Consider the following 26,990-nt stretch of genomic DNA (forward strand, 5'->3'; position numbering starts at 1 on the left):
CTAACTCATCAATGCTTCGGGATTAGGGCTGGGCGATAGATTACGCCGTCGACATTAAAGGGGTGGTATAATGTCCTTTTCACAAGATGTAAAATAAATCTCTGATGTCCCCAGAGTGTGTGTGTGAAGGTTTAGCTCAAAATACCTCACAGATATTTTTATATCACATGTTAAAATTGTCACTTTTTGAGAGTGAGCAAAAACGCACCGTTTTGTGTGTCTGTCCCTTTAAATGCAAATGAGCTGCTGCTCCCGGCACAGTGGGCGGAGCTTCAAGAGCTCGTGTCCTTTTACCTCACACACACATGCACTGAACATTTCAAAAACTTTTAGCCTTTTATGTTCAAAGTCAGACAATGATGGAGAGACTCAATAAGTGACAACATGTAGAAGCAACAGGACATTTCTGAATGGTTAGTCGGTGAATTTATGTAGCTTATGTGTAGTTATCTTCTAGTCATTGATTAGCATATTCTGTCATGTTAATCTATAAATCGTGTTCCCGGGGGCGGGGTTTATGTAAATTTTAGGGTTTGTGATGTCACTAACCCGGGAGGAGTGTTGTGTAGTCTCTACCAGCCGTTTGTTGTAGTCCTTAAAAAGCGATTTCTTTAAAAGCAAATATCTCCCTTTGCTTTGAACTTTGAGCGCTGTAACTTTGCAGATGTTGTTTATGCTCAAACAGCAACATTACACACTAACTAAAGTTAGAAAAGTCAAATCATAATCAACCACCTCTTTAAAATTGAGCAACACTGTTAATATCGCAGTGATTTTCATGCACTTAATTTGGCCAATACAGTGGATGTTTTGACTAGTTTCACCAAAAAAAAAACAGTCAAACTACACATCACATGTAAATGGACCAATAATTGATAAATTATCAATTTACACGTACAAGAACACATAATGAGTGTTTAGTGACATTATAGAAATAAAATATTGATTTCTAAAGGCAATTTTTGCAATGTCTATTCAGAGGTGTGGTTGTCTGCCGATAATACTAATTGACGATTTCCACAAAAATCTGATCATTGATGATAATAAACATAAATGTTTCTTGAGCATCAAATCATCATATTAGAATGATTTCTGAAGGATCATGTGACACTGAAGACTGGAGTAATGATGCTGAAAATTCAGCTTTGATCACAGGAATAAATTACACTTTATATATTCACATAGAAAACAACTATTTTACATTGAATTCCACAATATTACTATTTTTACTGTATTTCTGAGCATAAGAGACTTCTATCAAAAACATCTTACCGACCACAAACTTTTGAAGAGTAGTGTACAGTTTATATAGAAACTATAGTTATAGTATCAAAAATATGCTGAAAACATTACCCAGACCTAGCCAGCATTTTACAGCGAACCTAAAACGCACTTTAATTCTCCTATAATAGCATTGTGAGATTTCGTTGTGATCGAAGGATGAAGATGCTCAACCCACCGCTCTTGGTCAGGGTGAACCGGCTGGCTTTCTCGGTTGTGTCTTTGACTTTGGCCGTGTCGTTGTTGTTATGTTGCTGTGTGTCACCAGGTCCTGTTTTCAACACGGCTGACGTCTCAACAGAGAGATCGTCTTCTCCTCCTCCTTCAGAAGGCTCTCCTCCCTCGTTTCCCCCGTGGTTCTGGTCTCCCGGCTCGGGCTCGGGCTCCTCCAGGGGACTGGGGCTCGGCGTGAGCCCGGATCCGTGCAGCGAGCTGGGGCTTGAGTGCAGGGAGAGAGAGGGTTCCTCTGATTCTCCGTGTCGGGACACATGTGGGCGAAGACCCGCCGGCTCCTGGATGAAGCCCGCGAACATGATGCCCTGATCCGCAGCGTCCTGGATCTGCTGAGAAGAGAGAGAGAAACACTCAAGTCAAGGCAAGTCACCTTTATTTATACAGCGCTTTTTACAATACAGATTGTTTCAAAGCCGCTTTACAGAGATAACATGCAACAAAGTTTGTTTCCAGAAGAAAAAACAGCGTAACAGTGTAAGACTATACAGTCAAACCAACATTTATTCAGACACCTTCAACATTTCTCACATTATCACAGTTTATTCGCTATAGTTTAGAAAATGGTGATAAAAGAAGTCAGAGTTATCAGATCAGTGGATATTTGACTGGTTTTGTCCGTCCTTCTGTTAGACTGTCTCACACATGAATTATGTTGAATATCTGTCAGCTGTTAAATTTAACTACACAATTAGATAATACCAGTTTAGCTCAACCAATCACCAAGCAATGCTTCATTGTGTTCAGTCTGTGTGTAAAAAGAGCATTAGCAATTAAAGAAAAAACACTTCAGCAAAACATGGTCTGAATAATTTTTGGTCCCAAATTTTTATAAATGTTTACTTGTATGAGGGATTTTGGGGTATAATATGACACAGATTACTTTATTTTGCTCTCCTCACTTACATAAATGAACTATAGTGTCCTGCACCTACTAGTAAAAAATATATATATATAAAAATTATATCTGAATAACTTTTGGTTTGACTATATATTTTGTTTGCTGAAAATCAATGCCAGTTTAGACCAACATGAATTTCCATGCTAGTCTGGTTGATCCTGCGCAAACAATGCGATTGTTTACAGTAGCCGACAATAAGGAAAGCCAAGGACAACTTTAAATCCTTAAGCCATCTTCCACATGTGCTCTGAGAACAAAACATCACGTAAGCGGATCCATTAACATATGAAAAGCCTTCACACACACGACAGAATATCAGCTCTGAATTATCAAGGAATATTCACATATTATTATCACTATTGTGGTTTTTAAACATGCATTTGGCTGCATTTATTTGAATGAAAACAGTAATATTGTGAAATATTAAAGAACTTTTCTAACAATTTCAGCATCTATTACTCCAGTGTCACATGATGATTTGCTGTTCATGAAACATTTATGATTATTATCAGTGTTGAAAACTGTTGTGCTGCTTCATATTTTTGTGGAAACCGTGACACTGTACCGTTCAAAAGTTGATGAAAACAGTTTTCAACACTGATAATAGTAAGAATTATAATAATTGAGTACCAATAATAATTGTGCAGCAAATCATCATATTAGAGTGATTTCTGAAGGATCATGTGACACTGAAGACTGGAGTAATGATGCTGAAAATTCAGCTTTGATCACAGGAATAAATTACACTTTACTATATATTCACATAGAGAACAGCTGTTTTAAACTGTAATAATATTTCACTGTTTTACTGAGTTTTTGATCACATAAATGCAGCCTTGGTGACAATGCTTCAAAAACATTAAAAAAAATCTCAATTATTCCAGACTAGTGTATATCCGGAAAATACGAGACTAAATGGTTTACTATTCCTTCATATTTATGGATTTGACTTTATGTAGTGCTGATTTGATCCTGGTCCAACTTAGCAGATCTTCTCAAAATAGTTCACTGACATCTTGAAAAAATGGGTTACACTTTATTTTAAGGTGTCATTAATAGCCGTGTTTCCATTACCCTTCAAATTGCGCAAATTGAAATTGCGAATTGAAAATACGCCCAATGGAAACACGTCAGTTTCTCAAAAACTCCCATTTATCGCAAAAAAGTTTTTCCGCTCGCATGAGGAGGTTTTTCAGGCAATTCGAAAAAGAAATATTTTGCAAAACTGCAATGGAAACAGTTTTTGCACATTTACAGTCACCTGACGTAGATGACACGGTGTGTTTGGACAGAATACGAGACAGAGTTCTTTATTAAATTCATAAAAGACAAAAGAATTACAGGAATAATGGATTCTAAACCTCAAATAAATGCCACAATCAAGACCTCGGAGCAGAAATGAGGGAGAAACACCCAGAAACTCCTCATATGAGCCGCTCACAGGTATAATAAGGGTCGTTCCTCACCATTAATGCTTGGAAAACACACACACATCTCCTTTGATTAATAATAATGGCCAGTGCAGTGGCTGAGATATACATAAACCTAACGTCCGTTGCCATGGTTTTTGGAATGATTTTACTTATCGCGAGTTTTAATCGCATAACATTGGTAAATGGAAACTCCGTCATTTCGCAATAGTTTTTTGTCGACATTTAGAAAAAAATCGCAAAATCTGTAATGGAAACGCGCCTATTGTTACAGTGTAATTATATATTTAAGTACTGAGTAATATTAAGCAACTACATGTACTTACTATAGGGTTAGGGTAGGATTAGGGTTTGGTTGAGGGTTAGTTGCATGTAATTATGCATAATTTACTGTTATTACTACGGTAACTATGTAACAAGGACTAAAGTGTTACCAAAAAATGTTATGATGTTGTCGTCGACCAGATAAACCTTCCGCCGAGGGCTTTGAGTTGCATCGTATTGTAAGAAGTTTCATTTGGAGAAAGTAGTTTCATTCATTTCCAGTCTCTTCATCGTAAAAACATTAAAACCGATGGATATGCCACATTACCCTAACAATAAAACGTGATTCAAAACAACATATTGCAAAAAGCGGCTTCCTTTCTTCCACACCATCATCTATTTGAAATTAGCACGCGCTGATGACAATGGCAGCGGTCCACCATTGACCCAAACCACACGAGCATCTTCCACTTTATTGTCAGTTCACGTTTGGAAGCCAGTCTTTGAATTCCCATCAAACCAAATTGAATCGTTAACTGTCAAGGAATGCTAATGATGCCATTTTCCATTATGCTGCTTTAATAAAGGCCAGCCTGAGGCCTGCCTCCACTATCTCCATCTGACGCCTTCGCCCACACCAGAATCACACAGGTTATTTTCCCTGAAATTAAACCGGGAACAGGCCCGTCCTTTTCCAGTGGCATTGTTTAATGCATATTGAACGCTGACGCCGGGAGTCCTGTCATTATATTTGCAACAATGATGCAAATGAAATTGCATAGATAAGAAGCCGTTTTTCTCGCCGGGCTCTGAATAATTTCCGAGTTTGATGTGACGGGTGGAAGGATCGTATTGGTGATGATCATTGCGATTAATCACGGATGAATGTGGACCGCAACAGGTCTGGGATCTATATGGTGATTCCAAGAGGGATTGGACACTTTTGTTCCACTTTATGGGGATAAAGTTTGTGATTGGTAAGATTTTTCTGCCTTGAAAAGCCTAGGCTGCATTTATTTGATCAAAAATACAGTAAAAACAGTGAAATATTATCACAATTTAATTCAATATCATATGAATTGATTTCATATTGATATAATATGTGACCCTGGATCATAAAACCAGTCTCGAGTCGCACGGGTATATTTGTGGTAATAGCCAACAATACATTGTATGGGTCAAAATTATCGATCTAATCAAAAATCATTAGGATATTAAGTAAAGATCATGATCCATGAAGATATTTTGTAAATTTCCTACTGTAAATATATAAAACATTTATTTTTGTGAGTGAATGCAGCACAATCGTGAACATAAATGCACAACTTTAAAGGAGATTTTCTCAATGTTTCGATTTTTTTGCACCCTCAGAAAATGAAAAATATTGAATGCTTTGAAGCACAGAGTCTTTGGTCTCTTTTTAAAGGTGACACTTGACAGATTATTACTGAAGTAAAAAATACAGTTTTTTTATTTATTTGATATGAAATATTTATTTTCCAAAACAAGTTTTACTCTAAAACTGTGAGAAAATCAAAGCCATAAATCTAAACAAGTTGTGATGTATAAATCTCAATTTCAACAAACTGACCCATGTGACCGGTTTGGTGGTCCAGGGTCACATATAACATCATTACTCCAGTTTAACAACTCCTTAGTCCTTACAAATATTTATATAAAAATACCATAGTGAATGTGGTGTTTTGCATTAGCTGACATAGTCATCAAAAAAGACAACAGCTTTACAGAAATATTCTGCACAGCATCTTACAGGGTTTTAAGGATATACCTTATTGATTTATGATTTTGTAGATGTAACAAATTGCTATGTTCCAAAACCTAGTGAGCTTTTCTCTGGTGCTGCTCGTGTGGCGGTCAAAAATAATCACATTTAATATTATTTTTTATTGCATTGAAAGTAGTGTACTATATTTTAGTCCGATAATGTTTTTTATTTAATATTTTGTATTTTATGGTGCTAAAATAATATTCATGCTGTTGTTAAAATCCATTTATTCACTTTTTGAGCATAGACCTGAGAATTAAATTGGAAATGAAAAATATCGAATGCTTTGAAGCACAGGCTTAAGTTTGGTATCTTTTTAAAGGTGACAAAAAAAAAAAAGTTACAGAAGTTTAAGTTTATTATTATGAAAAATGCATAAAAATACTGTTTTTTTTTTTTTTACATGAAATCTATATTTTCCAAAACAAGTTTTACTGTAAAACTGTGAGAAAATCAAAGCCATAAATCTAAACAAGTTGTGTTCTAAATTTGAGGTTGATATCTCATGAGCAATGCAGAAATCCCATAATGCATTGCAAGCTCACCTTATTAATAATTTAAATTATTAATTTAATATCCACCTTATAGGTCAAAAACAGCAGGTCTGACCTGATAACTAGTACGTTTTAGCACAAATGTTTGTCAATATTTTAATATGCATGAGCAGGTTTGAATATTCATGATCCGGTAATGTGTTCCTACAAGAAGCCAAACAGGAGCTTCTTACTTTCTTCACGTATCCTTGGATGTGTTCCGTAGTGGGAATCTGGTCCGCAGACATGCATTCCTCCAGTTTCAGATGGTAAGGCTCAAAGTCTGCAGGATTCTTCTCCCAGCTGGAGAGGGAGAGAGAGAGAGCGGGAGAGAGAGAGGGGAGAGAGAGAGAGGGCGAGAGAGAGAGAGAGGGCGAGAGAGAGAGTGAGGGCGAGAGAGAGAGAGAGAGAGAGGGCGAGAGAGAGAGAGAGAGGGCGAGAGAGAGAGAGAGAGAGAGAGAGAGACACCGGTTTTAATGTCAAACACACAACTCTTAAACAGGTGCAGATTAGCGATAAATCTCAGACCAAACTTGAAAAAGTTAATTTTAGCGAACTGATTATACGACAAGAAAAGAAAGTGTTAGTGAGATGGAGAACATCTGTTCGTGAGGTTTATTATTGGAAACATTTTGCACAGAAATGAGCACTAAAACGACACATATTCTCTAAATGAGCAGCTATAATTCTCTCTCTCTCACACTCTCTCTCCCTCTCTTTCTCTCTCTCTCTCTCTCTCTCTCTCTCTCTCTCTCTCTCTCTCTCTCTGAGGTGATTTCCCTCAGCGTTGTTAAAGGTGAAGTGCGTCATTTATTCAATGTTAAAATACTTTCTATGCCAGTTTAATATGCAGAGACGACTGTAAGTAACTCGGTGAGCATGAGACACATTAAGAAATATGCTCACAAAGGCTCCATCAAAAATTCATTTAATCGGCAAAAGTGTGAAATATTATTACAGTTTAAATCAGCAGTTTTCTATGTGAATATATAGTAAAGTGTAATTTATTCCTGTGATCAAAGCTGAACTTTCAGCATCATTACTCCAGTCTTCAGTGTCACATGATCCTTCAGAAATCACTCTAATATGATGATTTGCTGGTGTTTTGACTCATCCAATGGCGTGAGTTTGGGGGCGGGACGAGGGCTGGACTGGGACAAAAAATCGGCTCGGGCATTTTGGCCCAGACCGGCCCACTATGATCATAAACACCACCCATCTTTGCACGCCCTTAATTATATGCATACCAACTCCTATTCATTAAAACCACTAATGCCATGTAATGAGTGAGTATAGGAACGAGTGAGAGTTAACAGAAGAAATAAGTAAAAATGTGACATTTATTAATACAGTTGAACTATACTTCACAGTGGTGAATCCTAAAACAAGCTATAATCTGCATTAGCATAGCAATACAAGTTTTTCTTATAGGATTTTTGTTAAAACTCTGGTGGGTGGACCTCGGTCCTTGTAGGGGGGTGAGAAAATTTTGTGCATTTTAATGTTAAATTCATCAATCTGGTGCACTTTGAGAGTTCAAAATTAAAAGCTCCAACCCATATTCAGTGTGCAAATTAAACAAAGAAAAATTCAAACCTCTTTTAGTTACAGTGTCTATTTACATTACACCTACTACATAATAATAGTTATAATATTAATCCAATGACAGTAATTGCCATATTTTGTAAAACAAATGCACTAAAAAATAAAGGAAACTTTCATAATTAGTTTTGTACCAATTTCTATACTTGAAAGAGATAAGCACATGATCTTTTATTTTGACGCAAACTGCATCAAGCTTTTATTTTGGCGGAAAACATGGTTTACAAACGCCTCTCATTAGATTTCTAGTGAATTGCGGTAATCGTCAACTATGCAGATGTGGAAATAATCTGTAACTGGGTTATGGGTTCCTACACTCATGACATGGCCGAAGTGTTTTGAAAGTAGTTCTGCTTACCGAGGACTCTACACTCTCTCATCTCTCTCCTGATCCTCCTCACTATCATCATCATCACAGGAGCTGATGAAGGGCAGAAAACATATATTTTGACACATAAGCGTCTGCTTTAAGGGCCTGGTTCTATTTTTTCACGCTATTTCTCTGCACATTCCTTGCGTTTCTTCTCCATCTCGCTGACTATTCTGACAGATACACACTGACACTGCTGCACGCTCGCTCACTCGTTTAAAGTTGTGATTGGGCCAGCCCAGTGTCAATCAAGAAAAGAACCAATGGGCTGCTGATCTACGTGTTTCATGGGCTGGTCTGTCAGAAAAAGAAAAAAAACTAACACTGACTTTTTTGGACCAATGCATTACACCGGCACAAACCCAGCGCCGCCAATTAAGCAAAACAAAACCAAACGAATGGGCCGCCGATGTACAAATTTTATGGGCCGTTGAAAAATAAAAAATAAATTATGTATATGAGTATGAGATGTATCGGCCCGAAAAGCACGTCGGCCCACCGGGAAAATGCCGGGTATGCCCAATGGCCAGTCCAGCCATGGGCGGGACTGTGTCTTTATAATTATGAATGACTGTAACTCAAAAATGTTTTTGTTTCTCTCCAAAGGAAAGCCTCAGAGATCCTCGTGAGCTGGTGTCTTCTCCCATCTTCTGTGTGTGTGCGTGTGTGTGTGTGTGTGTGTGTGTGTGTGTGTGATATTTGGGACAGAGATGAAACACACTAACTCAGAGCTCCATCCAACCACAAAGTCACAGCACAGCAGGGCCCTGACTCACCTCTGTCACACACACACACACACGCGCGGATTCACACTTCCCGCCAACACACGGCCATCTGCTGCCTGAACACATTCATCTCGTTCCTGACCGTATCCTTCAGTCGGGGTTTGACATGAAGACAAACAAACCAGAGCAGCGTATGAACAGCAGAATGAAAGGCCTGTCTATCTAACAAGTTAATTTAGTGTGATTAACAATAAGAGACAGAAAAAACATGCTTTTTTCAATTAATCATGGCTCCTGATATGTTTATTAATTTCGTAATGTAACTTTTTTTAATTTCCCACCATCTGAGTATTCTGTAGTCATACATCTTTTCTTCCCGTGATAAAACTCACACACACACACAAAAGATAGAGTATACTTCATATTGCAAACCTGACTCCTGAAGTTTAGGGTCAATAATATTTTAAAAGAAATTAATAATTTTATTCAGTAAGGATGCATTAAATTGATCAAACGTGACATGTAAAGACATTTATTATGTTACAAAAGATTCTATTACAAATAAATGCTGTTCCATTCATCAAAGAATCCTGAAAAAAATGAGTTTCTTTAAAAAAATTTTTTAATTTCAACACTGATAATAATCATAAATGTTTCTTGAGCAGCAAATCATCATATTAGAATGATTTCTGAAGGATCATGTGACCGCAGTGATGCTGAGAATAGTTGGTTTCCATTTAAACTCATTGCACATGAGAAACAATCGATTTATTCGCACCCTGTTTAATCCCCGACTGTATGCTGGAATATACAGTATGCGGTGCTCCAGTTATATTGATTACTGATGCTTCCTTTTGGCTCTTTTCTGAGTTTTTCAGACACTGTTGCATGCAAAAGAACCGTATACCGATTCCAGAGAACAACACACCAGCAGCACGAGCCCGAGCAAATATAGACTTCTCGATCGTGGATGAACTATTCATGTAAAAGGCATTACATTTCTTTCCAACAGGCTTAATGCACCTAGCAGTCGCTGGCAGTGTTTGGAAGCCCTTCGGCGGGTTAAACAGCAGTAGCTTCGACAGAAGAGCTTCCTCACAGGAGTGCGGCTTCTGGGAATAAAAAGCTTAAAGCATCAGTGATCTACACTTCCTTCAGATTCAGTTCGCTCAAAGGTTTGTCTCAGACATGCATCTTAGACACAGCTGGGTTGCACTGTTGGCGAATGCCTGTGGATCGCCTTGGTTTGTGTGTGTGTGTGTGTGTGTGTCTCTATCTTTGCCCTCAGGAATCACAATATCACTTTAGCTGTCAGATTCAGCAATTCCGGGTCTGCAAGTGATATTCAGTGGCATCGCCATGACAACAACCTTCCATCAAACACATGTATCCCAATCGTTAATCATTGCATTAATAATGTATCACATCTTTCTTGATGTCAGCTTATTTACCGAGCCGTGAATAATGTTATTCAAGCATAACGGCCTTAATGGTTTCGGGGTCCGTACCGGTACCCCTGCGAGGTGCTCTGCAATTATCCAAAAACGATGCATAAATCACCCGCCCTCGTCGCTGGAGTGGAACTGTAACTAAAATTGAACATGGGTGGCTTGACAGTTGACATTTTAAATTATAAACATAGTCAGCTACATTCAGCAAATCGCTTTTTGAGACTCTAATCCCACGACGCTCGCTCACAGTTGTGATGTTTGCATCTGCGCAGGTCCAGAGGAGCTCCTGTATTAGTGAGTTTTGGAGGGGAAAATGCAGGAGCTAATCCTGATGTGGGAGCGTTGGGCCAGGATCCAGAGACTCCCGGTGAATATTAAACACTGTTACATGTGATCAAATGATGTCTGAGCTCCAGCTGATCTTGGAGCTGAAAAATACTGGATTTTTAGAAATTAAAAATAGGTTCGTTTTTGTTAAAGCTGAATTTTTTGGTTTTTTTATTAACATTAAAGGGATATTTCACTGCTGGAAAGATGAATGTGTATTCAAATTGGGTCATTTATGTAGTAGAAATGTGAAACTATTTCAGAAGTTGGTGCCTTCTAGACTGAGAAAAGCCTGAAAATGTATTTTTGGCTCATGTGGATGAAAGACTACAACTCCCAGAATGCACTTGCTTTGCTGCCCTACGAGGCCACGCCTACCGGTTACAGAGGGCAGTATCGGGAGAAATGATACAGCTAGGCCACTAGTCGACCCGAAACTGAAGAGACGGCGTTTTATCGTGAGATCCATAGATATCATATATAAACGCTAGATGTCTTATGGCGCAGTCACTTCCGGCATCACCGTTCGGCCATCTTGTCACAGTGAAGCTGTGCATTAGGTGAGTGATCAGCACGCACACAAATCCTCTTATCTCGTTGAAATCTTGACCGATTTACAAACGGTTTGGTTTCTTACAAATGTTATTAACGTGGCTATAATTCCGAATGCTTGAACATGTATGTTATAATTATTCATATGTATGCAGTGTATGTATGCAGTGTCATAACTACATCTCTGACGTTTATAACAAACCAAACCGTTTGAAAATCGGTAGAAAATTGAGCAAGTTATGGTTATTTAAAAGTATATGCACCATTAAACGAGTGAGCGAGCACACTGTGGCAAGATGGCCGCCACGTGCGGACGTCGACCTCCATTGGCCAGCAGCGCGCACGAGACATCTAGCCTTTATATATGATATCTATGGTGAGATCCCCCTATGGGCGGGTTGAAGACATGCAGAACTAGCGCCTCCTACTGGCTGTAGTCTCTCGCCTCTGGACAAAAAAGCCTCTGATGACGCTAAATGACGATTTTTGTATCATCTGAGTTTTTTTTCCAGACACACAATACAGAAATCTCTCGTCTCAGGGGGACATGAGGGGGGGAAGCACGTCACTCGAAAATACTACCGGGTTTCTACTGATACAAAGCTAAATGCTAATCGGTGAAGTGTCCCTTTAAATGACAGACAACAGCAGGAATATTAGATTAGGCTGCTGTCACTTTAAGACTGTAGGATTGAAAATAATCCAAGATATATTATATATTATATATTTTAAATGAACAAAGATATTTGCTTTACTGTTTCCACCCCCTCTTTCTACCACAAGGACCATTTGGAGTTCCTAAAGGCACAGACGTTTCTGATAGTGATCTAGGCCTGTACAACATGTTTGTACTTCGGGAGTCGATGAATTGTCACACCTTTAGTACGGTGGGGTAAGTGTAATTATCTGATTGGTCAGTTTGAATGTCTCACATCTGTGTTTTAGTCACATGGTCAGGAAAGGATAAAAGAAGATTGAAACTGATGCTCTGTCTCTTAATGCTCTGGCTCTCTTCTTCTCTGGGTCCCTTTCTTGGGTCTCTCTCTCTCTCTTTACCTCCTCTTTTCTCTCTCTCTCTCTCTCTCTCTCTCTCTCTCTCTCTCTCTCTCTCTCTCTCTCAGGTAACATTTAGATGCTGGGTAAGATTAATGGTATTAGTTATCATCATCTCATACATCTATTTTGTAACTATTTTAAGTGTAACCATAACCATATTTTGTCATTAAACCTTTTCAATTACAACTAATGTGCTAACTAGTTTTGATTTGGTATTGACTTTGAAGTGTTACAAACTGCAATACAATATCGTCACTCTCTATAGCAACGCTCTCCCACAAATATTAAAGGTCCCGTTCTTCGTGATCCCATGTTTCAAACTTTAGTTAGTGTGTAATGTTGCTGTTAGAGCATAAATAATATCTGTAAAATTATAAAGCTCAAAGTTCAATGCCAAGCGAGATATTTTATTTAACAGAAGTCGCCTACATCGAACGGCCCGTTTGGACTACATCCCTCTACTTCCTTCTTTAATGACGTCACTAGAACCGTTTTTTGACTAACCTCCGCCCACAGGAATGCTCCCTCAACTCTACCGAAATTCGTACTTGCGCACTTCTTATAACTTACTGTGTTTACTCAGCTCTTACGGTGATTTTCTGAAGTAAAACTGACGCTTCATCTTTTGTGTGATGTACAATAAACTTTATTAAACTCATCAGTATATGTTTGATCATCATTCAGACAGCAGACTTGTAGGCTATATTAATAAATAATGGATACATACAAGCAGATGACAAATACGTTATAATAACCGTAATTAAACTACTAAACTATACCTGTTCCATCTCTATACAGCACTCTGACTGTGTAGGCATTATTGTCCGACTCGAAATGAACACCGTTACTGAGAGTTTCTGATATTATCATCATTCCGTGAGGTGAAATTGTCCTGAGAGACTGAGCGCGAGCTCGTGAAGCTCCGCCCCCTGGGTCGTCCAGCAGCAGCTTATTTGCATTTAAAGGGCACACACTAAAACGGCGCGTTTTTCTGAGCCCCAAAAAATTACAATTTAAACATGCTGTAAAAAATGATCTGTGGGGTATTTTGAGCTGAAACTTCACATACACACTCTGGGGACATCAGAGACTTATTTTACATCTTGTGAAAAGGGGCATAATACGGGACCTTTAAGCTATTGTAACTGCTTATTTCCGTCGCTGGTATTAGTGGCAGTGGGTGGAATAGACAAGAAATGTGCAGTTTTCTACCATCTTGCTAATAATGTTTCTTTAGTCATTCGGCAGTCTTGCAGCTTGAACCACTGCAGGAAATCCACCCTTATGCACGGGACGAATATACTGACACTCATCCGGTTTCTTTCTCAACTGTTCACTTATGACATAACCAATGAATGCAGGCGAATAGATGCAACCAAAATGTGAATGCAACGTGCTAAACTGGCCAGAACTAACAGCACAAACCTTCTTTTGGTGTTAAAAAACTGCTGTCAGGATTTACATTAGCGTTGAAAAGGCGTGGAAATGGTTATTATTTTGCGGCTGCATATGCATTTGTAGGAGTTTCCCTTTCAGACACAATGTTTATGGGAGGACAGTATTTAAATGAATCATGCAAGGTGATTTATTAAGGTTTGCGCTCGTCAATGTACTGGTATTTGCACCATTATTTACCGCCCAAATAAAGTGTCTTGAACCAAACTCTAATTTGTGCTGCTCTTGATTGTGTTGGTCATTATGGAAATGATCCGTTCTTTAACTTGTGCGTCACGAGTAGATCACGCTCAGAACTTTCCACTCGCATCTGTGCTTTCATGGGATTATAGCGCTCTCACAATAATTTGCCCTGTTTAGTAAAAGAGTTTCCCCATAGAACACCATTATAAAGAAAATACTTATGTTGCTTAATCACTCTTAGGTTCTTTATTGGCATCAATGGTTCCATGAAGAACCTTTAACATCCATGGAAGCTTTTTAATTGCACACAAGGTTCTTTATAATGAAAAAAAGGTTATTAAGATTAGAGTGTGCATTAAGACAGTATTCAGCTTATTAATAAACATACTAAGTACCGTCAAGCAGACAAACCTGGATTCCGTTATAAACAAAATGCTTAACATGCGTTTACGTTCATATTCTGGGCTCATCTGCTCGCCTGTATGTAGTATACATCACCAAATAAGGTGTATACTGAATTTAATCTTTTAATATCAGTGTATTAGTTCATTAAGTGTTTTTCACGTTAATGTCCTGCTGTTTTTAGTGGCTGAAATACTAGCATGTTCTGAATATGGATCAGAAGTGCACAAAAAAATATCAAAATATCACTGTTGAAGTTCACATTCTAGAGCTGTATATCTATAGTATCCTGTCTACTTTTTCTAATCTGTGTCTATTTAATTCTTTCTAAGGAATCTCTCGGGCTTTGAAAGAGCTGAGTAATAACATTCATTCACCTCTGGAAGGATTTAACTCGCTTTACCAAAACCCAAACCAGGTAATGACCAGCTTGGACCATTAGAAGTGGCCCATTTCCCAACAGATCCTTCTTTCATCCCTCAGTTTGTTCCCCTCATTCCCTTTGTCTTCTCCTCTGGACGTTTTTGGGTCTGTTTGTTTTTGGAGAGAGCGAGAAATGGCTACATGAAGGTTTTCTTTCATCTGCACTTTTCCTCTCTCTCCTCTGATTTCTGGGATTGGCAGGGGAGGAGTGGAGCTGTGCCCTGTTTGATATCTCGCCTTTCTCTTTCTTTTTTCCGCAGGTTTATCCCTCAGGGCCGATGCTGATGCGAGCGACTGTCTCCACGGTGACAGACGCCAAAGATAAAGCAAGGCAGCTTTGCCGAAGCCATCAAAGGTTGGCAGCCGTCACGATACACTATGATTCCTCCCAACACGCGCACATCAACACACACGTGACACAATCCAAGTCTGATCTTCTTTCGTCTTGTTTTGCTCTCGGCCTCTTGAAGACAAACAGAAGTCTTCACTATGAGCAACACATGCACATCATGCCTACTCTATGCAGGAAAAATTATCATTATTTACTCTCTCATGTTGTTACAAACTTTCTTTCTTCCATGGATTGCAATATTCACACTGATATTTTCTATATGACAAAAGCATACAGTTACCAGGGGCTGTCAATCTCCCAAAAATGACAAAGTGGTCTATATGACTTTCTTTCTTCCATGGATTGCAATAGGAAAACTTCAGAAAAATATATTCACTGCTAATTTTTATATATATATATAAAAGTGGTCTATATGACTTTTGAAATCATAGCTTTGTGTGAGGAAAAGACCCTGAATTTAAGTCACTGATATCCTTAAAACTCATTCATGCTCGAATAAATGTGTCGTTCCAGGTTTGACATCATTGATTATTTAAATATAAGTTAAATTTAGTTTAAAAACACTGACAATAAATAATGAACAAAAAAGGTATGTAGGTGTATTCATTCTAAAATATTTAAATATACACTCTCATTTAAAAGTTTATACATTTTATAGACATTTATAATGTTACAAAATATTCTATTTTAAATAAACGCTGTTCTTTCTGTTTCTTGAGCATCAAATCCTCATATTAGAATGATTTCTGAAGGATCATGTGACACTGAAGACTGGAGTAATGATGCTGAAAATTCAGCTTTGATCACAGGAATAAATTACACTTTACTATATATTCACATAGAAAATAACTACTTTAAATTGTAATAAAATTTCAAATTTTTTACTGTATTTTTGATCAAATAAATGCAGCCTTGGTCAGCATGATTGGAACTATCTATATACATTTATTATTATATATTGTCAATGTTTCTTAATGTATTTTTAAACTAGTTTTTTATTTTTATTTGATTTAATTGGCTACAGTCACGAAATTAATTTTTATGACACAAATAATAAATATTTAAATGATTTCTGTAAAAGCACAGCAAATCTTGAGTGATTTTATTTGATATTCGCGATCACTATGAGTGTCTACATTCCTTCAAATGTATAATTTTGTGTTTCACACTAAAAAATAAACTGACAGCATATGATTTGAAACAAAAGGAGTTTAAGTAAATAACCAAACTGTAAATGCTGCATCAGCTGTTCCTTTAAGATGAGCGATGGAGTGTGCATATGACTTCAATAATGAGTTTTTGCATGAACATTCTTGCTTTTCAGTGCATGACGCATGAGCATGAGGGAGGTCGTGCCGAGAGTTCATCCTGACATGCGCTGAAGTGTGTAATGTACAGTACAGCTTACAGATCGAGCTCATCATGTTCCTCACGCACAGCTGCTTCATACAGAAAGGAAGAGTAGCCAAAACATCAACAGTAATATAGAGAGGAGTTGTATAGTAAAACAGTAAAATACAGGAGGAAAGTGTTTCAGGATTCCTGGTGCATCCATGAAAATGGAATAATTCCAGGGTTTTTGAGTGTGTGTGTGTGTGTCGTCACTGTCCAGCATCAGATCCACACTGTTCAGGAGCCTTTATGTGCATTTAAAACTGCAAAAACATTCAGAGAAATAGGCTCCGCACCGGCCGCTAAAACACTAGAGGCCGGGGGTTCGGATCATGTCCACAACACTTAACGTCAAACTAAATTTACTTTATTTTTTTCATCCGTTTAATAGAAAATAAGAAAAAAAAACATCACCTCAATTCCTTCCTCCAGGGAATCTCCCCTTAGAGGTCAACAGGGTCAGACACATGCCTAGAGTCTCAAACTTCACACATGTGATTGTGGCAGCTGCCTGTGGTGTGTGCGCGTGTGAGTGTGTGTGTGTGTGTGTGTGCTCTTGACGCTGCCACCGCAGCCGGTCTGGACACCGTGTGTTGGTGATATTAAAAATAAAAGGATTACAATGTAAAAGATTATTATTATCGTGGACATAAAGATATGGTGGAATCCGGATTGTCCCGTAGATGGTCTGCTTGCACTTTAACCTCACACACACACACACTCACACACACACACACAGCTTTAACCTCACGCATGAGCAGATCTGTTTGTGCTCTGGAGTCATCAATTCCGTCATGTAAATAGCGGATCCGCCTTGGCACGAGCGCAACTGGCTTTTAAAGGGAATGGGAGAAGAGACTCTGATTGTTTTTTTGCACGTTAAGCCCAAAACTCACCCATTACTCATTAAGAGAATAGAGACGACTCTTTTAGACCATGCACCGGGAGCACCGACCATTTTTCCTGTCGTTAAACTAGCAAAGGTGGATTCGGGCACGCTCTAAGTGCACTTGTGCCGTGAGCTTTAGACCATGAGCTTAGATCGTTAAAATAGGGCCCTCACTCTTCACACAAGTGATTGTGGCAGCTGCCTGTGGTGTGTGTGTGTGTGTGTGTGTGCCCTTTACTCCGCCACCACAGCCAGGCCGGTCTGGACTGTGTGTGTGTGTGTGTGTGTGTGTGATCCAGCAGAGCTCCAGGCAGGGAGTGGATGTGACTTTGAGTCGCTGACACTGTTTTGCCAGAGGATTATCGAACCGCTCTTTAACATTCACCAACTGTGTGTGACGGACTGTAAAGTGCTGGTCTCGTGCAGAGGGAAACGGTGAAGTCTAGCCCAGTGTGTGGGTTATACTGACCACTGTGTGAATGACGTGCACAGCAAACAATCACAGGTTTTGTTTTTACATGCCATTAAGTGGTGTGTTCATTCACTGTAAAAGTTGTACGTCTGTGATCAGTTGTACTGAAATTGGCCGCACAGTGGATGGACTCTTTAGTCTGCCGGTTAGTATTAGGGTTGCGAGTGCTCAAAACTGAAGGCTTATTTGTTTGAAATAGCTTTTAATCGATGATACAGTATGTCATCTGATTATTGTCTGTTATTTGATTTTATTGTTTTTATGTTTATGCGATGTACAGCACATTGGTCAACAGTTGTTGTTTTAAATAGTGATTTACATTGACTTGCTCAGAATGTTTAAAAGTTTGGGGTCTGTAAGAATCCAGCTGGCTTTGCAAAGAGGACGTGGCAGCACCAAATCTATTGGACCCTAAGCAGTCTTAAAGTCCCCTTGTGGTGAAAATCAAGCTTTTAATGTTGTTTATGTGTCTATGTGGTGTTTTAATATGCTTTAAGACAGACCATGTGTAAATTCATAAGTCGACAGCATTGCTGAGTATTTTCCTCCTTAAAACTGCAGTGAACCAAAGACAGTCTCAAAAACACGCTTTGAAATCGCTGGTGTTTCTGACGTCACAAACTACCTTGTAACCAATCAGATCAACGTGTGATCGTTAACCAGTGGATCTCTGAGTGAGTGAGTGAGTGGAGGCGGGGCTCATTTGCATATTCATAGATCCGCGTATACTAAATGAGGCAAGGGTGTCGAGTTACATTCAAGATATTTGAAGGCATGAATAATTTTTTCTCAAGGAAAAACATTTAAATTTGTCATTTTGGTGATCAAAGATGAGTTTTAAGGGATAAAATGATTGACAACAGGGGGACTTTAAATGTAAAGTAGCAAGCAGCCTGTTGAAGTGTCAGATAGAGGGTGGCACTAAATCATGATGTTTTTGGTGATAGAAATCTTGAGGAACATTATTGAGGATTTGAGGCAAAAAAAAGTGGGATATCAAGCGTAGCATCAGTTCTGGCAGGTCACGTTAGTCAAGCTCGCATCAGTGACTCTCAGCTGATCCACGTCTACCTATAGGAATACGACGCCTATCACTGTATACATATATAAGCTCCTTCAGGATTATCAGCGGCTATCGCGTTTCTCAGGAGCGAATTACCCTCCTCCCTCCCCAGCTCCACCTGTCTCAGTCAGGGTTTGGCATTCTGATTCCCCTTTGAATCAGAATAAATTCTCGATTATGTTGTACTTTAAAATCTTGAATTAATGATATCTGCAATACATTCATGCTGGTTCTGTTCTGTTCTGTTTACCCTAAGGGGGGTTATTGCTACTCTTATCCATGCTAGGCTAGTTCTTGCCCAGAACAGAACCATACCGCCAATCCAAACTATATGCTAAATGTAAATCGTATTTGACGATAGTGGTCCTGACAGAAATGACCCCTGAAATAAATGTCAGCAGCACCTGTGGAGTTCATGTTCCCGTCGTGTGTGTGTGTGTGTGTGTGTTGTGACCCCACCTGTCGGAGACTCTGATGAGCACGGCCCGGTAGAGCTGGCGCTGGATGCTGGCGGGCTCGGGTCCACACGGGTGAACGAACGGGTGCACAGCGCTCAGAACGAAGCCCTGCTGGTAGAGATCCTGAAGCTGAGACGGCAGCTCCCTCACCGAGGACACACACAGCGTCGACGTCCCATCTGCTGGAGGACACACACGCGTGAGAACAGCACATCACACACTCACACAGCGTTCTGATGAGAAGTCCTTAAAGGGGTGGTATAATGGCCTTTTCACAAGATGTAAAATAAGTCTCTGATGTCCCCAGAGTGTGTGTGTGAAGTTTTAGCTCAAAATACCCCACAGATATTTTTATATCGCATGTTAAAATTGTCACTTTTTGAGGGTGAGCAAAAATGCACCGTTTGTGTGTGTTCCTTTAAATGCAAATGAGCTGGTGCTCCCGGCACAGTGGGCGGAGCTTCAAGAGCTTGTGTTCTTTTACCTCACACACACACACATGCACTGAACATTTCAAAAACGTTTAGCTTTTTATGTTCAAACCGGAGTCAGACAATGATGGAGAGACTCAAGAAGAAGAGACAACATGTAGAAGCAACAGGACATTTCTGAATGGTTAGTTGATGAATTTATGAAGCTGATGTGTAGTTATCTTCTAGTCATTGATTAGCAAATTCTGTCATGAAATGTGTTCAGGGGGCGGGGTTTATGCAAATTTTAGAGGAATGTGGTGTAGTCTCTACCAGCCGTTTGTTGTAGTCCTTAAGAAGCGATTTCTTTAAAAGCAAATATCTCCCTTTGCTTTGAACTTTGAGCGTTGTAACTTTGCAGATGTTGTTTATGCTCAAACAGCAACATTACACACTAACCAAAGTTAGAAAAGTGAAATCATAATCAAACACCCCTTTAAATAACATAAATAACAAAATTTTAGCCAAACAGTCATTGCCAAGTACAAGAAGGAATATTTAAAGTCACCACAATATCAAAATTGAAAATTCTCTCTCTCTCTCTTTTTTTCTACAGATTATTACAGTGTTTATTATGAGTTATTTATCCCTGCACACAACTGTCTGCAAACTGGCATTTAGATCCCGGAGGACACACACGGGTGAGAACAGCAGATCACACACTCACACACAGCGGTCTGATGATAAATCCTTCTTTTTATATAACAGAATTTTAGCCAAACAGTCGTTGCCGAGCACAGGAAGGAATATTTTAAATCAGCTGGAAATCAAAATTTACAATTTTTCTTTCTTTTTTTTTGACAGATTGTTTTTGTTTATTATAAGTGATTTATGCATGTACACAACTGTCTGCAAACTGGCATTCAGATCCCAACTTCCTACGATCCAATTAATTCCCTAAAGACAAGATACATTATTGGTTTCAATACACAAACAGTTTCACTCAGATATACGTCTCAATATGGAAGAAAAGTCCATCGAAAACGGAAAAATATATAATTTTCAGTGTGCATGAGTATAAATTATTTTATAATATTTTCAAAACATTGAAATATAAGAAAAATGCCAAGCAGAGGCTTCTATAAGTAATGTTTTTTTTTAATTATATATGTGTATATTTTCGAAACATTTAAACATGAAAAATGCCAGAGGCCTCTAGGATTTTTAAAACAAACATATTTTTTATTTTTATTTTATTATTTTATATTATTTTTAAAAATGAAAAATTTATATATAAAACAATTTTAAAAAAATATTTTAATTTTATAATTTTTTATGTTCTTGTTTATTTTTTTATTTATTTTATTATTTTTTATATTATTTTTTTAAATAAAATTAAAATTTTAAATTGTATATATAAAACATTTTTATAATATTTTTATTTTAATAACATTTATATTATGTTCTTGTTAATTATTTTTTATTATTATTTTATATTGTTTTTCAAATAAAATTAAAAAATGTGATATATAAAAATGGCAAGTAGAGGCTTATTTTTTACAAATATTATTTTTATTATATTTTTACTGGACAGTAGACAGTAATATACAGGAAAGTATAGGTAATGCCAGACTGAACCCGAGTCCTGTGTGAGCCAACAGCTCTGACATGTTTTAAAGATGTGCATCACTTTATAAATCAACATTAAAATCACTGCCACTAAATCATGAATATTTAATAGGCTATAACCCCTAGTTTGTATTTTTGCCGTACAGACACTGGACAGTCAAACGCATTTTGTTGTTTTTCAAAGCACTTTTCTCCAGGAGGATTAGCTAGTTTGTTTGCGATGTAAGAGAGAATGAAGACGGGGTCGCGTTCGCAACTGGTGCCTGACTAACCTTGTCTATGATTTAATGGGCCTGGTGAAAAATCCAATTAAATGTGATTGTTTATCTGGACGTGAGATGAGAGTCTTTTACACAAGAGCTTTGCTGTATCTGACAGCCCAGTCACGCCCCGCTCTGGCTGTAATGAGATACACTGGGTGTTACTGGCCACATGCTTCAGAGTGGGAGGAACATTTTTTCCCCCCATTTTAATCTAAGTCTTGTCTGGGCATAATGGGAAAAGAGAGAGGGAAAGAGGAGACATGCAACATAACAGACAGAAAGTGTCAGAATCGCCCAGCTGTGCAACAACACATCAGATCTGTCTCTCAACACAATCCAGACAGTCATATGCTAATGAGAGAGCAGGACTGAGGGGAAATCACGAACACACACACACACACACACCGGTGTCAATGAGTGGACAATGCATTGTTAGTGTGCAGTTTAGAGGTACATAGCATACGCGTTAAAACTGGTGATATTATAGCACACATTTTGAAAGGAACATTTGAGAATTAATTCTATAATGGGCCTTGTTTACATGTTTGAATGACATTTGCTATGCTTTTGAATTGACTAATCTCAGTATGCATCCTGTAAACGGTATGTGACATTTTTTTTAGCATGCATGAAATACCCAGATTATCTATGAGATTTGCCAAATAGCAAAACAATGCAATGCAATTTCTGCTTCTATTTCTGTGTCCAAATGATTTTCGTATTCAGTATTTTTGTCGTTTTCCAGTACAAATATCTAAACAATCTTAAATCAAGATATGCTTCCCTTAGAAGCAAAATAATGTCAAATATTAAGTCTTTTTTTTAATAAAAATTAAGTGAGATTGTACTATGCCATAAGAAAACAAATTTATTGGCATTTTTATTAAATTTTATTTTATTTTATTTTATAATTTTATTTTATTTTATAATTTTCTTGATTTAAGCATAAATTTCAGTCACTTGATTTTTATTTTATTTTTTTCAGAAAACTTTATATCTTATCATTTAGCTAATCATGCAAATATATGTTAAGAATGCTCCAGTATTTTGGGTAACACTATATTTGAAGCCTTTATATACAGTATAAAGTATTTTAATGCATTAATTATGCACCTTATAATGCTCTCATGAATAATTGTAACCACAGTTATATGATAATATTATCGATTCATTGAACACCTTTAAAAAGTATAATGTATTAAAACACATGATGTAACAAGAAATCTGCAAATATTATAATGCATTTGAAATTTGTTTACAATGATTTATGAATAGATATAATGCATGAATGGTATTTGTACTGGAAAACAATATAGAATTACTGAGGAAGAAAATAAGTGTGATATCAGCAGCAATTTACTCAAAATATGATAACTGTGTATGATATGCATTGTGATGATGCATGCTAAATGCATTCTGTAAGAAAGTTAGTAAGTTGTTATGCAAACACAGCCGGTTGGACGCAGGGCTTTGCACAACTGTCCCAGAGAGACACACACTCAGAGTGTGTCTGTCTGCTCACGCGCTCATATAAAGCAACCCAAACTGTTGCCCGGAGTGAGTGTGATCCAAAAATAAACCCAGTCGAACGGTCAACGGTGCTTCCCATAAACTGTATGTCACATGTGTGCGGTTTACTGGAAGAAGCTGACTTCAACACTGAACTCAAACTAAAGATGCACAGGAAGTCATTTAAAGCTCTAGACACTTGTTCTGCTTTTTAAAGGTAGAATAAATCTATTTATAGCGAGACAAAGACAGATATGTGTGACTCGACAGCAGTTTTGGAAAGTACATGTTGCTCAGCTAAAAACGCCTCGCTACCAAACAAACAATATATTCCCAGAGAACAGTTTCAGATCCAGTCATGCTTGCAGATTTATCACGGTCCCTTGCAAATTGAGCAATATTTATCTGTTTTTTTTGTTGTAGATACAGACTAAAAGTAGCTTTTTGCACCATCTGCTAATGCTGGGAGAATTAGGAACATTTACCAGCCGTGGAATTTTTTGTATTTTATATTTTAAAATCCAGTGGTAAAAAAAAATCCAGTTTTTAATGTTGTTTATGTGTCTATGTGGTGTTTTTAATAAGCTTTAAGACAAAGCATGTGTAAATTCATAAGTCGACACCATTGCTGAGTATTTTCTCCTTAAAACTGCAGTGAACCAAAGACAGTCTCAAAAACACGCTTTGAAATCGCTGGTGTTTCTGACGTCACAAACTACCTTGTAACCAATCAGATCAACGTGTGATCGTCAACCAGTGGATCTCTGAGTGAGTGAGTGGAGGCGGGGCTCATTTGCATATTCATAGAACCACGTATACTAAATGAGGCAAGGGTGTCGAGTTACATTCAAGATATTTTAAGGCATGAAGAAAGGAAAAAACTTTTAAATATGTCATTTTGGTGATCAAAGATGAGTTTTAAGGGATAACATTATTGACTACAGGGGGATTTTAAGTACTTGTCTACACTTTAGTGTTGGTGGCTTGATGGAAGGAATATTCTACATAAAAGTCATCTGTTAAACAGTGGTATTTTGTTGCATTTATAAATTTCACTCTCGTTTGGCACTTTGTGAGTGTTAATTTTGCTCTCTGGCTGTAGGTAAAAAATACAAAGAGGAGACAGAAAAGTGATTGTGGCCACGTGATGTTCTTCTTTTCTCAGGCGTAATTCCAAAGTTCTATTGTTAAATTGTTACACACACACACACACACACACACACACACACAAAGCAAAGGGCGCTTCAGGCAAATCATTGGCCAGCTAAAAATAACCCTGGATTGCTCAATCATATTCTCCACAAGCTGTGAGATAAAACGAATGATGAGAAAATAGTCCACAGATAAAGCCTGCTAAACCGTACATGCACGGTCGGATCTGTTTAAGTATAATTAATCCTGGTATGTTTGATTTGATTTTTTGCTTTGTGTGTGTAAACAGAGGCAGATGCATGCTGGGTTTGCCCTGTCACATTCAATGTTATTCGTTCTCTTCGCCATCTCCTCCTATATGCTTTCCCGTAGCTCAAACAGTAGAGCGTTGGCGCTTGCAACGCTAAGGTCATGGGTTCGATTCCCAGGGAAAGCAAGAACTGATAAGAATGTAAATGTTTAATGCAATGCAAGTCGCTTTGGATAAAAGTGTCTGCCAAATGCATAAATGTAAATGTGCACTTATGTCTCGTACACAAAAAAATAAGCAACAAATTTGATCACATGCCACTGGGAAAACACACATTGGGATGTTGCTTGAGTTGGCCTTGATCACTCCCTAAACGGCGAAGTCTGTGGCAGCCAAAACAGAAATGTCTTGTTCAGATCAGCTTTTGATAACGTGATCCTGTCGCTCATCCCATGGGAAAGACAAATCATAAAAGAGCTCTCTATCCTCTCTATCTCTCTAGCCTAGACACTAATGAGAAGAAATGGAGAGCAAATGCACAAGCCTCTCAGATAGCCTCACATATATTCAATTCACATTTATTTGTAGCGCTTTTTACAAAATGCATGAGTCCACATTACAATTTAGAGTAATCTGTTATCAGAGGAAACTGTCTAAGTTATGTATTTCAGAAATGTACATATACAAATCACAGTTAGCTAAAAATATATTAATTTAAACAATGTAATAATTTAATGCAGACACAATGAGCTCACTGAAGTAATGAATACTTGTTTGTTAACAAATTATTCTGACATTTAGAAAAATGTAGCATTGGTGCATGGATGTATATCTTCTTTTGCAATTAAAATTGCATTCATTCTATAACTCTATAGAGGAAATGCATTGACGTCACTTTCCCGCAGGAACACACTCCCTCAGCCGGACCGAGCGGCAGAAGAGCTGAGAGTGACTGGATTTAATAGGAGAAACTGTGAGTAAAACAAACGATTATCAGTTTAAACTAAAGGTTGGACTCGATATAGTGTTGCTTACAACTTACCAAAGATCCAGTGATCATGGATATCGACATGCAGCAGGAATCGTGTTTCCTGACATTTATATGAGCCTGATTTCGACTCCGGGGAAATACATAAAGCACATTTGCCAGTGAATGCTTTATATAAATACAATATAGATCTAAATCTGGGTGATCACTTACAGTATATCAGTGTTATATATCATCATATCATCCAGCCTTAAAACTTTTTTTTGCCAGTGTTTCTTTAAAAACATCCAATTATTCAGAATATACGATGGTAGATATTTAATAGATGAGTTGTCAATACAATATAACAATATATAGGGTGTGATTTTACCTCATAATTCAGCATATCGACACAAAATGAAAACTGCAAATCCAGCTTTCTCTGCCTGGATCCAGTTGTTTCTGTGAATCACAGCGATTCATTTGCTTCTCGTTCTGTAGCTTTCAGCAGTCTGTAAAAATATACCTCAGATTTCTTGTCAAATCTAGTTATACAGTCGATCTCAAAGCTCTTTCCCGTTTTAGATGTGTTTTGTGTGTTTTTCATGGCATTCACGCTGAAAACAAATGCTGTCGCTCAGTGTTTCTGCCACTCGGTGTGTGTGACCGGCCAACATATAAACCCTCTATATGAGTTGTATATCTTTATATATCTAAAGTCTTTGGTGTAAACACACACGTCTGTGTGACGCTAAGGCAGATTCTTGTGTGCCTGAAATGATGCTCATGAGGCCTGGAAGAACCAGAAAATTGCTATAAGCCTAATTGTTTAATTTTTAGGTCTGAAGGAGAAACAAAGTTGATGAAAAACATTTTTGAGCAATAACATGTGCGTCTGTGATTTTGTCTCAGCCTTGGGTAATATTCATTAATGTCAACATTTGTATCTGGAAGAATTATTATATCAATTATTTGCAAATAGCAAAGTGTGGAGGGCAAATGTGACATTTAGCAGGTTTAATAATATCTGTTTGCTTGCGAAACTCCACATCTGTATCTGTGTGCCACTGTAAAAGTTTATTTCCTGTGATTAATAATGGTAAGAGTAATAATGGTAACCCTTGCCCAAAGACATTAGACACAAAAACTCAATTACAGCAGCAGACTTTGGCCGACGCCGCAGAGACTATTAATAAGAAATGTAATTATTTT

General features: G+C 37.8%; 1 protein-coding gene across 3 annotated transcripts in view; it reads right to left on the reverse strand.

The window, feature by feature from the left end:
* rftn1b (raftlin, lipid raft linker 1b) overlaps positions 1-26,990 on the reverse strand; it is a 137,281-nt gene that overhangs the window by 64,097 nt on the left and 46,194 nt on the right. Inside the window, exons 3-5 of one of the 3 annotated variants that reach the window (XM_084088753.1) lie at positions 19,600-19,777; positions 6,621-6,729; positions 1,460-1,844 (exon numbers count right to left, since the gene is read on the reverse strand). In XM_084088753.1, coding sequence (XP_083944879.1) covers positions 1,460-1,844; positions 6,621-6,729; positions 19,600-19,777 — 672 coding nt within the window. Of the gene's footprint in view, positions 1-1,459; positions 1,845-6,620; positions 6,730-19,599; positions 19,781-26,990 lie in introns of all 3 variants that reach the window. The other 2 variants (XM_084088752.1, XM_084088754.1) reach the window with 2 other exon arrangements.

This window comes from Abramis brama, assembly GCF_963993115.1.
Source record: "Abramis brama genome assembly, chromosome: 17".
Classification (NCBI taxonomy): domain Eukaryota; kingdom Metazoa; phylum Chordata; class Actinopteri; order Cypriniformes; family Leuciscidae; genus Abramis; species Abramis brama.